Genomic DNA, 14,208 nt, shown 5'->3' with positions numbered 1-14,208 from the left:
CCTCCCCTTATTTTTTTATCCTGGCCTTCCCATAGGAACAGCAAAACAAAACAAAAAAAAATTAACAAAGAAAAAGAAGATAGGAGTCAGGGAAAAGAAAAGGCTTCTTTTTCATACAATAGAAAAGAAGGAAGAGGGAATTTTCCTTACTCAGCTAAGAAGGAAAGAGTGCCATCCATTTTTTACAGCCAATTGCTCACAAGTGCTTGTTTGCTTTGTGTCCAAGCACTGAAAGTATGGAGTACTGATAAAAACATAGACACATACGAATGGGCAAGTGGAAAATGGCCTAGATCAAAATGAAGCACTGTATATATTGCATATTGGTTTTCTCTAGTGGTTGCTGTCCTAGGTTGAAGATGAGGATAGAGGATAGCATCTCAATTTTATGCAAATTAGACACAAATATGAAGCTCCAGGAAGACTGCTAATGTAGATGTCAGTTAGCCAAAAACTGAGCAGCAGTAATCTAACTGGTTATTTTAATCTGGGCATAAATTCTGTTCATCCAAGCTAAACTGTAACATGCAAATACCAGTATGCAAATGTGTACAGATAAAATAATCTTTGTGCTTTGAGGAAGTTTTGGGTTTCTAGTGATGTTTCTTGAGTCAGCATCTAACTAACTGTAGAATTCCTTTATTATAAACAGCTATTGGTGAACAAGGACACTGGAAAGTAGAGGAAGATGCTTAACAATCATTTCATTTCCTTTATTTCACAAGCTTTGAATTCAGAAAGAGAACAACAACTAGTAGATCTGATACGGTATAATAAGTAAAAATGCATGTGATTACAAAGAAAAAACTTTGTACAAAAAACTTTAAAAATCTGACAGCAACTTGGATTATTTGTAAGTACCAAAAAACTCATGCAAAAGAAGAGCACTACTGCCCAGCTGAAGAAATCCCTGAATGGGATGGCAATGGCATTGTTGTATATAAATTATGGCTCTGTCTAAAATGAAGAGTACAAAGACACAGACTTGGAATGTAAGTGGTGGAAAATGAGAGCTGCTACAGAGACCATTTCATCATTAGACATAGTGAAGTTGTTTCTTTGCATCTGAGAGAAGTGCTTCTTGGGTTTATAATAAATTAAAGATAAACAGAAGCTGCCTATACTATTCTACTGCATACTTTAAAAATGGCCATATTCTTCCTCCTCAAGTGTTTTAGTGAGATTTATCAAATATGGACACTAGTCTTGGCATTGTGTCTAGTCAATTATTGGCAACGTGTTCTGTTCTAAAGGGACTCACTCACAGATTGCAACTTGCATAAATAACTTAGTAACATGCATTAACTACTCTAGTACAGCTAATGGGTGCAAAGGAACCATCATTTAGTTACAAGACAAAGCTAAAACCTGTAGTCACTAAAGGGGCAATGGAAGCACCATGCTTTAAGGTGACTATGGCATGAAAGCACAATTGTGAGGCAAGTAGTTCCAAACAAACACACCACACTATTATCACCTCTTCCTATACAAAAAAGAAAGACAATTCATTTTTTCCATTAGTACCAAATAAAATTGTGGGTTTGATAACACAGACATTAAATGGAATGGACATTTTTCCCCATGATCCTTCATTCTTGCATTTCTGTCCATCATCTTCATTCAACCAAGACTGGTAATATTAGAACGACCACCAGGGGGTGCCACAATACGGTGTCCAGTACGACGTGGGTTGTTATCGTCTATTTGAGCTCCTGAAAGAAAGTAAAGCAGGAGATTTCATAAAACGTAAGAAAGCACAGAGGAGAGGGAAAAAAAAAATCCCATCAGTGCATTTTCATCTGACTGGCTCCATAAATTACATATAAACTTTGCCCCTGTGACTGCTGCCAATTCATCACTAGAATCTGGTTTTCATAAGCATAATAATTTCTAACCAAGCAGATAAACAGTTAGGCCCAGATTTTCACAAGTACTTTCCTGACTAATGTCTCAGACCTACAAAGGGATTTGCCTGAATCGTGTTCCACCAACTTTAAGGGTGCTGCATCCAGGAAAGAAGATCTTGTGAATAGATTCCCTCTGTGGGATCTGGGCCTGAAAGAAAGGGTTTCAATTATAGGTAATAATTTGTTTTCAAAGACTGCAATGTAATTTTTTCCATGAAAACATGTTGAATTAGTGAGGGGTTGGATTTTCACCCCTCTGCCTCTGCCATAAGATGACAAATCCCACTGAGTTTGCATTGAGATGCTTTTGAAAAATTGACCAACAAAATATCGGTATTAAGGAACACATTTTGAAAGTGCATGAACAGATGTGCTCTTGTATGTTTGTACATGCTCAGCTTAGCCTCACAGGTACCTCGAAGTGTGTGTGTGCAGCATGGGCCATGGCCCTCTTCCTTGGATCTCTCAAGTGCTTTTTAGCAACCCTTGCAGAGACAGGATAACGACAGCCCTCATCCCCCAGTGCGACCTGTGGCAGGTTCAAGTACTTTTAGTGTCTTTGGGCAATATGTCTTGTAGTTGTGTGACAGGTTTGATTCTGTACTTTTAGGAATTGGTTAGACAAGAGTTTGTATGGGATGGTTTGGATAGGAATGATTTTGTCTCAGGCTGGAGGTCCCTCCCAGCCCTAATTTTCTATGATTCTATCAGCAACTGTCAGAAATTCATAAAAAGATAGATTATTTTCCTAGTGTTTTCTCCCAAAGGTTTCACTGGATTCCTAAAGGGTTGGCTTGCAAGGATGGGAACTCTGCTACTGGCTTTCACTGGAAAGGACTGCAAATGCCCTTTCACTGCAGTTATGTGAAGAGCTAAGAGCCACTGCATACCACTTGGTACTGCTGACTTCTGTGTACTGTAGTTTCCTCATATCAGCATTTAACCTCTGAGAAGAGTAATTGTCTCAAACAACCCCAAAAGATGTTTTTTCCAACATACATCCATGAATGGTGATTTGAATATGAATAGGGAAAATAACAAGGTGTTTTATGATCAGGATTGTTACTCAAGGCTTTTCAGATATTCACAATCAGTGGTATAATTTTACCTGATAAACTGAAATTAGACTGGTGAAGATTTCTGATTGGCGGAGGCTGGTTTTTGGCAGGGGAGGATTTTGCTGAAGGTGCAGGAGTTGCATATTTTGGCGTAGCTGGAATTTCATACACTGGCCCATCATACATTCCTCTGGAGACCCCTTGCAATCCTCCCACCTAAAACAAGACAACAGAAACATGTACTGATGTTGCCACCTGACAATGTCCTCACCTACACATACAGAGCACAGTGAGGGTGACTCCATTTCATACTACCCCAAGCAAAAATGTACATCAGAGTTTTTGTCTAAAGATATAGAGCCATTTTAGGCCAAAATTAGTATATTAGAACAGCTTCTATATCAGTTAGTAATCCAAGATATTGTTAATACTGAACTAATATACTACTTAAGGAGTCACATAATGGGACAGCTGGAGTCAATGCAGGAGGTCGAATCTGCACTCCCCACAGATATGAACTGACTCAACGGGGCCTAGTATGCCAACCATCTAGCAATATGCATTGGTGCCACCCTGGCGGGATCACCAAAACACAAATCTCACTGAACTCAAAGAATACTGCATCGCCTGAAAGATGGATACAGTATAATGAATATCCTTAAATCATATAGGTGTTCTAATACATACAGAAAACTTGACAATGGCAGACATTTGGTGTTTGCAAGACACCAGCCTTTCATGTACCACTCACAGTTTTTTTGTTGATAACTTTCTTCTTCTATCTAATGCATTTGCTTTATCCTTCTTTTCTGTCTCTTACCACCACAAGCTCTACTGGCTTAGTGACAATTAAAAAACATTAACATGATTCTGAAACTTTTTAACTTGTAACTTCAAAAAATTAAATCCTATGATAAGACTGTAAACTCTTTGGGAGAGCTCCTTTTATAACTTGTCTATAAAGTACCTACTACATGGAGCTCTGATTTCAAATTGAGTCCTCTAGGCACTATCAAATACAAATATGTATGTTATACACTATGCAGGGACACACTAGGTGCATCTACATGCGACGCTACATGCACTGTAGACTAAAACTGTGCTAGTGCACTAATGCACAGTAGAATTAGTCTAATGCACATTAGCATTACAAAAAAGTGCGCACCGGTGCTACCGCACAGTAGTTCCAATTACAGTGCATTGAGTTAGTACCTGCTATTAATGAGCCATAACTTAATGAGCCATACTCACTAACTTAATGAGCCATAATTACGGCACATTAATGAATATGTAGATGCACCCACAATGTCATAATAGTGCTTTTTGGCTGGAAAAATATAAGTAGTAATTATACCATAAAAGTTGACCAAACAGAATTGAAGATTCACCAAAAAATTTCAGAGTATAAGGAGTTAAAAAGCTTGTTTAAGTATGATCAACCCCACTCCCCAACATATCATAGTAAAAGGAAGCTGGTAAAAGGTGATAGCTGGTTACTTACACAAGTCTACTCTCATAGTAATCAATGTAAGGGACAAGTGGATCAGGGCCAAGATGTCATGCAGCCTGAGCCACTAATAATACCAAATATGGAACACAGCAAGTAATCTAATGTATCAAGCATCTACAAATGCATAATACTTCTATGCTACCATTATTTGCTGGTGTCTCTCATATCTCTCTGTTGTGCCTGGTGTTTGCATTAGGACAGCTTAGTGAATTTGATCATCAATATGCTTTAAAATAAATTTAAATCAATAAATTGTAAACCAGTGATAAGAGAGGGAGATACAGAAATACTGTATCTCTCTTATTTCTACTAGGCTGCCAGAAGAGAGAGCTATAAGAGCAGCAAAAACAGTGTCTTTGTCTCACCAGAATCTCTCAGCCTGAATAAACAGCAGAAATCCCAGATCTCCTCCCAAAATCTAGGCCACACTTTGAAGAGCTTCTATTTGCTCAACCTTAATTCCTGGTGTAAACCTCTCAGCTTCACAATCTAAAGTGGGTTAGTATTGTAATTTATACAGCTCCCTCAGGAAGCTAGACCTGTGAGAGGCAGGTATGAAGACACAAGCCTTAACTGCCAGCTGGAATAAATAAGCTTAGCTCTGCCAGAGTCAATGGACCTGCACTGATTTTAACCACCTGGCTCATAGGCTTTGGTGCTGCTTACACCTCCTGTGGTCCCCTGTGGATTCATTTCACTGGGGACAATAACAATGCAAAACATGCGCTCAAGTGGTTCCAGAGAGGCTGCAGATAGCTCAGCAGTTTCTTGTCATATGAAATATTAAACTGTTTGAACGTACCTTGTTCCTGATTTTGACACGCTGGTAAAGGTATTCAGGGAAAGATTTGCGAGGAATGAAGCGACCCATTCCCTTATTTACATGCAGATTTCCATCTTCAAACACAATCTTCCCTTGGCTTATGACCACTAGTGGGGCACCATGGCATTCCATTCCTTCAAAGATGTTGTATTCAACAGCCTGAGCATCAAACAGCATAACATGTAAACTCCAGACAATCTCCTGGTTTGGTTTTGTTTTTGGTAAAATACAATGTATATATTTGACTAAATTTTTATCCAGTTTCCATGAGGTCTCCACAAAATCTTCAAATGCATTTGTTTGATGCCCAAAGGCCCATTTAATACATTTGGGCAAAAATGCGCAAAGGCTCATTTAATACATTATTTCGTCGGATGCTATGTCTCTTACACAAGCTTATGGTTCTCTGAATTAGTTAGTCTATAAGATACCATGCTACTCTGCCTTCTGCTTGACTTCAGACTAACATGGCTAACTACCTCTCTTGGTACGTTATGTTTGGTGTTAGCATTAGTAGAGGTTGGATGAAAATGTAGTCCTTAAACAACAGTTTCAAATGAGATCTATTCCCTAGGGATGGAAACCAAGAGAGTGCATTGGGATAGATGCAGCCTGCTCATGAACCAGGACACTTTAACAATAAGCATGAAAATTAAGAATGTGAATGAAGATACTCATGCACCCCAGTGGTTTGCTGAAGGATTCCAACCCTTCTCTCGCACTCCATAATGTACAGAATCCATTGCCCTCCAGTAATAGTGCTTGGACAGCAATTTGCAAAAATGTCATTGACTGTGATTGTCCAGCTTGAAACAAGGAGAACCATTTTAAGGGATGATATTCCACACTTTTTGAGTATCAGTCCCCTTCAAGGTAACTAAGACTGGGCAAGCAAAAATGAACACATCTAAACTCATTAAGCATTTTGAACCACCAGGCCGTTTTAAAAGTAAATATTTTAATTGCATTTCCAACAATCTATTTTACCTCTTCCTTACAGAATATAAATATTTATGGAAGTGTGATCCTCTATGGATCCACTACATAATAGGCAAAGTATGTGGAATCATGTATATACAATTAGTACCCTATACACATTGGCACATGAAGTAAAGTAACTCCGAAGTTTTGGAATTAAACAGAAAATCTCAGTATGTACAAGAATGGATAAAGATAGAATTCAGATGATAGAAACATTGAATTAGATGCATCAGATCAGGACCTTGTTCAATCTAGTTAGGCATATGGTAATAACTGATACTTCAAAGATAGGCAAAAAGAGTATATTAGGTAACTGTCAATCCTCTGGATCATGGTGTAAGCATAAGAGGTCTAATCAGGTGCCTAATGTAGCTGACTTGTAGCTGACAAGCCCAATTCAAGAGTGAAACAGCTACAAGTTCTGCAGCTCCACACCTTGTCTGAGTTGAAGTCCAAATTTACAGCACTTTTTCTGACTTTGCTTCTATCCTCTGGATCAGGGGCGGACAATTATTTCAGCTGGAGGGCCACTTAACGAGATTTGGTGAGCTGTCGACGGCCACATAGGTAGTCCGCCCCTTGACCACTGTCCCGCCCCTGGTCGCCATATTGGGACCAGAAGCCCCACCCCCTAACTCCTGACTTCTGCCACAGGAAGTCCCGCTCCGTGGCCCCCAGAAATACTCTTTTTGGGAGGCAGGGTTGCCATCTTAGAACCAGAAAAAAACAAATTATACACTAGAAGTCAAACACATACTAAAACATATTTTAATTTTATTACAAAAAATATTTGTCATGATTTGTGTTTGTGTAGTGCATATAGAAGGGATTGCATAACTGAAAAATAAAAAGTCTCAACCTTTTATCTTGTGGAGGGGATGGGGTGTGGGGAAGTGTGCGTGTGTATATGGTGCAGTGTGGGGTTGTGTATGGGGGGTGTGGGGAGCTTGCGAAGGGGTGTGGCTGTGTGGGGGGGGCCTAGGGTATGTTGGGGTGTGTGTATATGTGGGAGGGTTGGGGGTAGAGTGTATGCGTGTGAGATTTGTGGGGTGTGAGAGAGGGTGGGGGGGTGTGAGGACCCCCCACACACTCCCCCACATGGCGCACAGGCCCTGCTGGTGGCAGCAGGAGCAGGCAGGGGCGGGGGGTAGGGGAGGCTCAGGGAACTCATGCCCAGTGCAAGCAATGATGCCCAATGGGGTGTAGTTCTGGCTAGCACTGCGTGTAGGGGTCGAGACATGCCTGGTTGTCTCTATCACAGGGGCTCTGCACCACGCACCTGCAGCTTCCAAACCACACCAGGGAAAGCAGGAAGTGGGGTTCACTCCACTCCAAGCAGGGTCTGCAGACCTGCACAACACGGGGCAGGGAAGACAGCCAGCTCCAGCATGGGAGCTGCAGGTGTATGGCCCCCATGATAGAGGTGGCAGCAGGAGCCAGATGGGAACCGAGGGGCCAGGCTGGCTCCTGCTGTGTTCTGCAGTCCGGGCGCTGCACAGAGCTGGCCAGCCTGGCTGGGCACCTCTTGGCAGTGTGCAGTTCCCAGCTGCAACATCAGAATGCAGCAGTAACCAGCCTGGCCCCCCACAGTTCCCAGCTGGCTCCTGCTGCCACAGGCCCTGACCCCCAGGGCCCCGCACTCCTGCCTGCTGCCACTTTCCCCCCATACCTGCCACCACTGCCTTTCTCCTGCCACTTCCTTTCTTTCCTCACCCACCGCCACCACTCCCCACCCCCCACCTGCCTGCCTACCGCTCCCATGGTGCATGGTTCCCAGCTGCAGGCCACGACCACACAGCACATCAGGAGCCATCTGGGAACTGTGTGGTGCCAGCTGGGCTAGGCTGGGTCCTCCTGTGCCAGCAAAATCCTTATCCCACCCCACCACACACCTGTTTTTATCTGATTCTCCACTCTTGGGCAGAGGGAGGGCAGGAAAACAGCCCGAGGGTTTCCAGGCCAGAAGCCTGGGCTAGGCAGAACTGGGGGCTGGGGGTGGGGGGGCTAGGGTTGGGGCTGGGCTGGGTAGGCCTTGCTGCTGCTGGGTCCTGCCGCTGGCTCCCCCTGGGTCCTGCTGCCATTGGCGCCTTCTCACCTTTGACAGGCAGTAAGGGGAAGATAAATATTAATTTTCTAAATTTTTTAGGGGCCCCGGGGGCTGAATAGAATGGCCTGGTGGGCTGGATCCAGCTCTGCATCAAAGCCACTTTGTGTTGAGTTGAATCCAGTGCCAGATGTTCGCTCCAGATTGAACGGGATTCTGCACGCTCCTCTCAGATTTCTACACTGATGTAGAATAACTTCACATCATTTTTGCACACATTGTGGTACCGCCATAGATTCATAAGTTGTACGGCTGGAAGGGACCTCGGAAGATCATTGGGTCCAGCCCCCTGCACCAAGCAGGAAAGATAACTGGGGATCAGGTGACCCCAGCAAGGTGACTGTCCAGTCTCCCTTGAAGATCTCCAGGGTAGGTGATTGCACCACCTCTGGAAGGAGCTTACTCCACAGTCTGGGCACCCTGACTGTGAAAAAGTTTTTCCTAATGTTGAGCCTGAATCAATCTTCCAGGAGTTTGTGGCCATTACTCCTAGTTTTCCCCTCAGGTGCCCTGGTGAACAGTTGCTCACCAAGCCCTTGATGTACTCCCCTTCTGTAGTGGTAAGCTGCTACCAGGTCCCCTTCTCAGCCTTCTTTTCCTGAGGCTGAAGAGTCCCAGATCCCTCAGCCTTTCCTCATACGGCTTGCCTTTGAAGAATCTGATCGTATGGGTGGCTCTTCTTTGGACTCTCTCAAGCTTGTCCACATCCTTGTTAAAGTATGATGCCCAGAACTGGGCGCAGTACTCCAGCTGCAGTCTCACCAGTGCTGAGTAGAGCAGAAGAATTACCTCCTTGGCTTTGTTGGAGATGCATTGATTGATTCATGCCAGAGTATTATTTGCCCTACTGGCTATAACATCGCACTGCCGGGTCACATTCGTAGAGGGCGAAACCACTTTCTAGAGCCATCTTGAATCTCACTGTACAAAATATTCTTGGGGATACAGTCTCCTCCCATTCTCCTGAAATGGCTGAAGCATCACAACCTTCTCTTCTTGATTGTGGTTTCTAAGCGTGTCAGTCCTGCATGCTCCAGCACCTCTGTGTGGCCTTTTTGTCTTCTGCCTTTATTTTCAGGATCTTGTACAAACTTCTCATGTGGAAGCTGTTCAGTCTCCTGATATGCCAAGCATATGTAGTCCATATTTCTGAACCATAAAGCAGGGATGACAGCACGCAAGTCTCATAGATTTGCATCTTCACATTAGTTGTTAGTTTGTTGTTATTCCATGCATGCTTCTGTAATAGCCTGAAATTCTTAGCTACTTTTCTGATTATGTTAGTCAGTCAGTCTGAAGGTCAAGATTCCTGGTGATCACCCATTTCACCCTGTTGTTGTCAAATGTCAGAGGCATTTGCTTCTTTGTTTGCAAGCACTACAATTGCCTTCATACCTTGATGTAGTGAGAGAATGATGTTCAGCAGTTTAGAGGGACAACCCAGTTTCTTTGGAACAGTAAAAAGTCCCTATTGACCATATCGCAGGACTTTGTCAGAGCAATGAAGGCTATATACAGTGGTTTTCATTTTTCTCTACACTACTCTTGCAGTTGCTTGACCAAAAATATAATATTAATGGGGGAACATCCTGAGCAAAAATTGCATTGACTTTCAGGATAAATTCTTTCACCTAGACATTGCAGCCTAGGAAGCATAATGCAAGTGACAACTTTTCCAATAATGTTCAACAGGGATATACCTCTATAACTGTCACTTCACAGTCACTTCCATCCCCCTTGTTTTTGTATAATTGTACAAACAGAGCGTCATTGAAATTTTACGGTATTTCTCCCTCTTGCCACCAGGGCAGTATAACTTCATGGAGCTTTCAAACTAATTCGTTGTTAGCACATCTGCAGCTTTCAACAGCCAAGCAGCCATTGGCATGTACCTTATTCCCAGGAATTGATTTAATGGCTTTCTACAAATCTTCTAATGTAGGCTCATTGTCCAATCCATCATAACTTCAAACTGTGGTAATCCTTCAAGTTATTCATGTTTAATTTCAGTTTCACTGGAGTGTAGTATTTCATAGTGTTCAGTCCAACACTCTAGTTGTTTGTTCAGCAGTGATGACATTTCTCCTTAAGTCTTTCAGGGGAGCTGTCTTCTTATTGACTGGACCAATTGCTCATTTGATGCCTTTAGACATTCCGCGGCTCTCATCTGCATCCACTGCTTTCTGAATATCATCACAAAGCTTCAGCCAAAATCTTGGGCACACGTCTTAGCCTCCTTTTGCATTTCTCTTCAGGCCATAATATCAATTCTAGGCAAACACTGAACTGGTAATATGAATGAAAATGGCCAGCTAGAACTCTAGCAAGTGCTAGAACTCTGTGCAAGTCAATATCTATGTGTTACCAGCAGCTACTTTGCTAGGAAATTCACAAGAAAGACATTGTGAAAACACCAAGATCAGTGCACTGCCATCAATTAGATCTAGTACTGACTAGGTGCAACCACCTGAAAGAAATCCTGGACTTGAGGTCTTATCACAGACTTATGTAGCAGACTGTCACACTGACGATGCCTTAGTCTGCTGCAAAGTCAGAATCAAGGCAAAAAGTGTGGGCTGGCATAAACTAGGACAGCTTCATTGACATGAGTTAAGGTAAGAGAATTAACACCAGCTGGGGACATGTATTATATTGTATTATTGCTTAAGTGTATGGTGCAAAATAGGAAAAATACCTTCCCAACATCACTGATGATGGTTTTATTTTCTGAAACATGAGATTTAATTACTGATTTAATTTTTAATATGAATAGTCAATTGTATTAGCATAGATGCATTGGCATAGACTGCATTATTCATCATGTCTATATTCAGTACATTTGGAATTTAAAATCAAGCTTTAAAGCAGGTATCTTTATAAGGAGATTATACATTTCTGTTCTTACCGATTTATGGCTCTTGGCTGTAATAGTCTTCACCTTATCAGGATCCCAGATAACAACATCAGCATCTGAGCCCACAGCAATCCGTCCCTTTCTTGGATATAGATTAAAAATTTTGGCAGCATTGGTGCTAGTAACAGCAACAAACTGATTCTCATCCATTTTACCTGTGGCCTAAAAGCAAATTGCCTTAAGTCAATGTGTTTCCAAAATGGAAAATGGAACATTTATTATATCAATATACAACAGGGATATATGATGGTACATTGGACATATCAGGCAGAAGACATATATTATGGTGTGGCATGGCATGAAGGTATTTTCAGCATGAGCAGAGGATTATATAAATGACCAGATGAGTGAGTTATTCAGGTCATCCCAAAGAAGAGCCACTAAAACCTTAATCCATACGCATCATCCCGTACTCTATACATGACATTTTTTTCCAACAGATAAAGGGCTTGTTTCAGTTATGTTAAGGCCTTTTACACTGCTATGAACCATGAAAGGAATATTTCAAGGCAGTCTTTATATTCATGTTAAAACGCTTTTACAGTGCCAAAAAAACATAAAAGAGCCCCAGTGTATCTGGAATTCAGGCTCAGACTATTTTAAGGATGTTTTATAGTTATTACACAAAACAGCCATGCTATTATAGATGTTCCTACATTTATAAAGACAGTTAGCAGCATAAACTGTACAGGCTGTAGAGGCTGAAAATGTCACTAGCCATCAAATACTAGAAATATCTAATAAAAGCATAAAATCTTTACCACACAGAGCAGTGTTGTGATTTTCCAGTACAATATCTTGGGATATTCTCTGGCTAGAAAGAAGGTCTGTGTGTTCCACTAGGAAACACACAATTGTCCTTCTTTGATAGTATAGAAGCCCTCATTTCTAGCCCAAATATTATACAAGATTCCAATCTGTAAGCCCATGAATAGTCCAGGGCTCAACCTAGTCCTACCAGCATTCCAGCCCCATCCCCGTGGTGGCTATTTTGCAGCTGACTTTCCATATTTTGTGGGAGAAATTGGGGGAAATGTCTCTAGCTGGTTGCCTTGTGGCTGTATGCAGTGACTCATTGAAGCTGTTCTGCATTTTTAATTTGAGCTGTCATCTGGGGGAAAATGAACGAGTAGATAAAGTCTAGCTGAGGTGGTGACAAGTGTGTGATAAATACTAGCACAGCCCTATCGTTTACAATATCAATATTGTACAGTATCAATATCATGCACATGTGGGGGGACTGGGAAGTGTATTACATATTAAGATCCATGGAACATTTAATCAATGGCTAACTTTTTCCAACATCCCATGGTAAAATATGCTAGTATAAATTATATGGGCCATACTCATTCAAAGTGATTTTTATTACCCCCCTCAAACATGGGTTAGCATCTGCTCGTTATTTCTCAGAAATGATGTGACATTTTCCCAAATTAAAACGATCTATTTGTCAAGCTTGTATGGAGTCCATCTCAAGAGCATTAAACTGCCTGGAATATTTTGTCTGCTAGGAACACTCAGCATGGCACAATGTGAAAACTATGATGATATATAGTCAATTAAGCCTCAAGACTCATAAAATACTATGGTTTTCCACCATAAAAATTATAAAAAGATGGGAGTTTATAACTTCATTCCAACTGTATAAGATTTTACAAATAAATAACATCATCAAGGTAGCTCTTTCTGCAGGAATTCTTTGAATATGGAAACGCCACGTAAATGTTGACATCACTGAAGCCATTTGGCTTTCATTATTCAGATATTTTTAATTCTTTTTAAGATAAGCAGTTACTCACTACAGCCTTGTCCCAGACAACAGTCATTCTTTCCTCAATTCCATTAACTCCTTCAGGAATCATAGTGAAGTTCTCCTTTCCAATGGCTTTCTGGGCAGTGCTGTACGGACAATGTCCACTTCCTGTCACTTGCAGGTCCCCACTAAAAAGGATGAACACATGTATGATTATATTACATGCCACACAGACTAACTTGGCATCAGACTGAGCACAAATTTGTTGCTGTTTTTTAAGTCAAGAAACTAGAGCAGCCCACGCTGTAAACGAGGGGTGGCCAACTTGCAGCACCTGTGCCACAACTGTCATGGGCAGCTGTTGTGTGTGGCACATGAGCCTTGGGTGTTCAGTAAAGGGAGGCACCATAATGGAGGCCAAGAGTGGAGATGGGGCAAGAATCAGTTGCTATAGTACATGCCAGGTGTCACTGCCAAGAGCCAAGTACCTTGGCCCTGCAATCACCACCAAATACAGGACTTTGGATCCACACCTGCCATATAAAACTGCAGTGGTCATGGGGCCAGAGGAGGATTAACCTGGTTCTTGGAAGTGACACCTCCTCTTACAGCAGTGCCCTGCTCTTGTTCTGCTCTGACAGGCTATGACTGGAAGATAGTGTCACAACCCAGTGATTTTGGTGCCTCGGCACAATGGAATTTTCCCGCCACATGAACATGCTGCAACAGAAAACCCCGGTGCAAGAGAGTTCCCGCCATTCGAATGCAAATTTGTGTCCCGCTATTGGCCAGTTCTAAATTATTCCTACGTGGCGGCTAGTAATTGGCTTGCTAGCCGTTTAAAATTTCGTGCGACTTCCGCCCAAGTCGGAGAACTTTGAGCACACTGCAGAGTGCCTCTAAAGAGATCTGACTTGCGGCTGAGCTGATCGATAGACTGATCACCTATCGATTCTTCTCCCCGTCGCCGAGCGCAATCCTCGACATACCCTTTCCCTGCCGGCTTAATTTGTGGACGGATTAGCTGGCCTGAGCCTTGCCAGCTGGGGCAACTCACATAGTTGTTCAAGCGACCGGACTACCTGCGTCGCGGCTACAAGCGGCGTAAGTAAAGTTTTTGCAACCAATAAGCTGTGTCTGCCTCTCCATTCACCAGCC

The 14,208-nt window shown here is 42.3% G+C and overlaps 1 protein-coding gene across 1 annotated transcript in view; it reads right to left on the bottom strand.

Moving 5' to 3' along the window:
- Window positions 1-770: 770 nt before the first annotated feature.
- CRMP1 (collapsin response mediator protein 1) overlaps window positions 771-14,208 on the bottom strand; it is a 77,315-nt gene continuing 63,877 nt past the window's right edge. The window contains exons 10-14 of the mRNA XM_006017026.3: window positions 13,097-13,238; window positions 11,289-11,459; window positions 5,278-5,457; window positions 3,016-3,181; window positions 771-1,712 (exon numbers count right to left, since the gene is read on the bottom strand). Coding sequence (XP_006017088.1) covers window positions 1,621-1,712; window positions 3,016-3,181; window positions 5,278-5,457; window positions 11,289-11,459; window positions 13,097-13,238 — 751 coding nt within the window. The 3' untranslated portion in view covers window positions 771-1,620. The remainder of the gene's footprint in view (window positions 1,713-3,015; window positions 3,182-5,277; window positions 5,458-11,288; window positions 11,460-13,096; window positions 13,239-14,208) is intronic.

The sequence above is a fragment of the Alligator sinensis genome, unplaced genomic scaffold, assembly GCF_000455745.1.
Source record: "Alligator sinensis unplaced genomic scaffold, ASM45574v1 scaffold421_1, whole genome shotgun sequence".
Lineage (NCBI taxonomy): Eukaryota > Metazoa > Chordata > Crocodylia > Alligatoridae > Alligator > Alligator sinensis.
The sequence above is the reverse complement of the archived record's forward strand: the minus strand, read 5'-3'. Positions and strand labels throughout refer to the sequence as shown.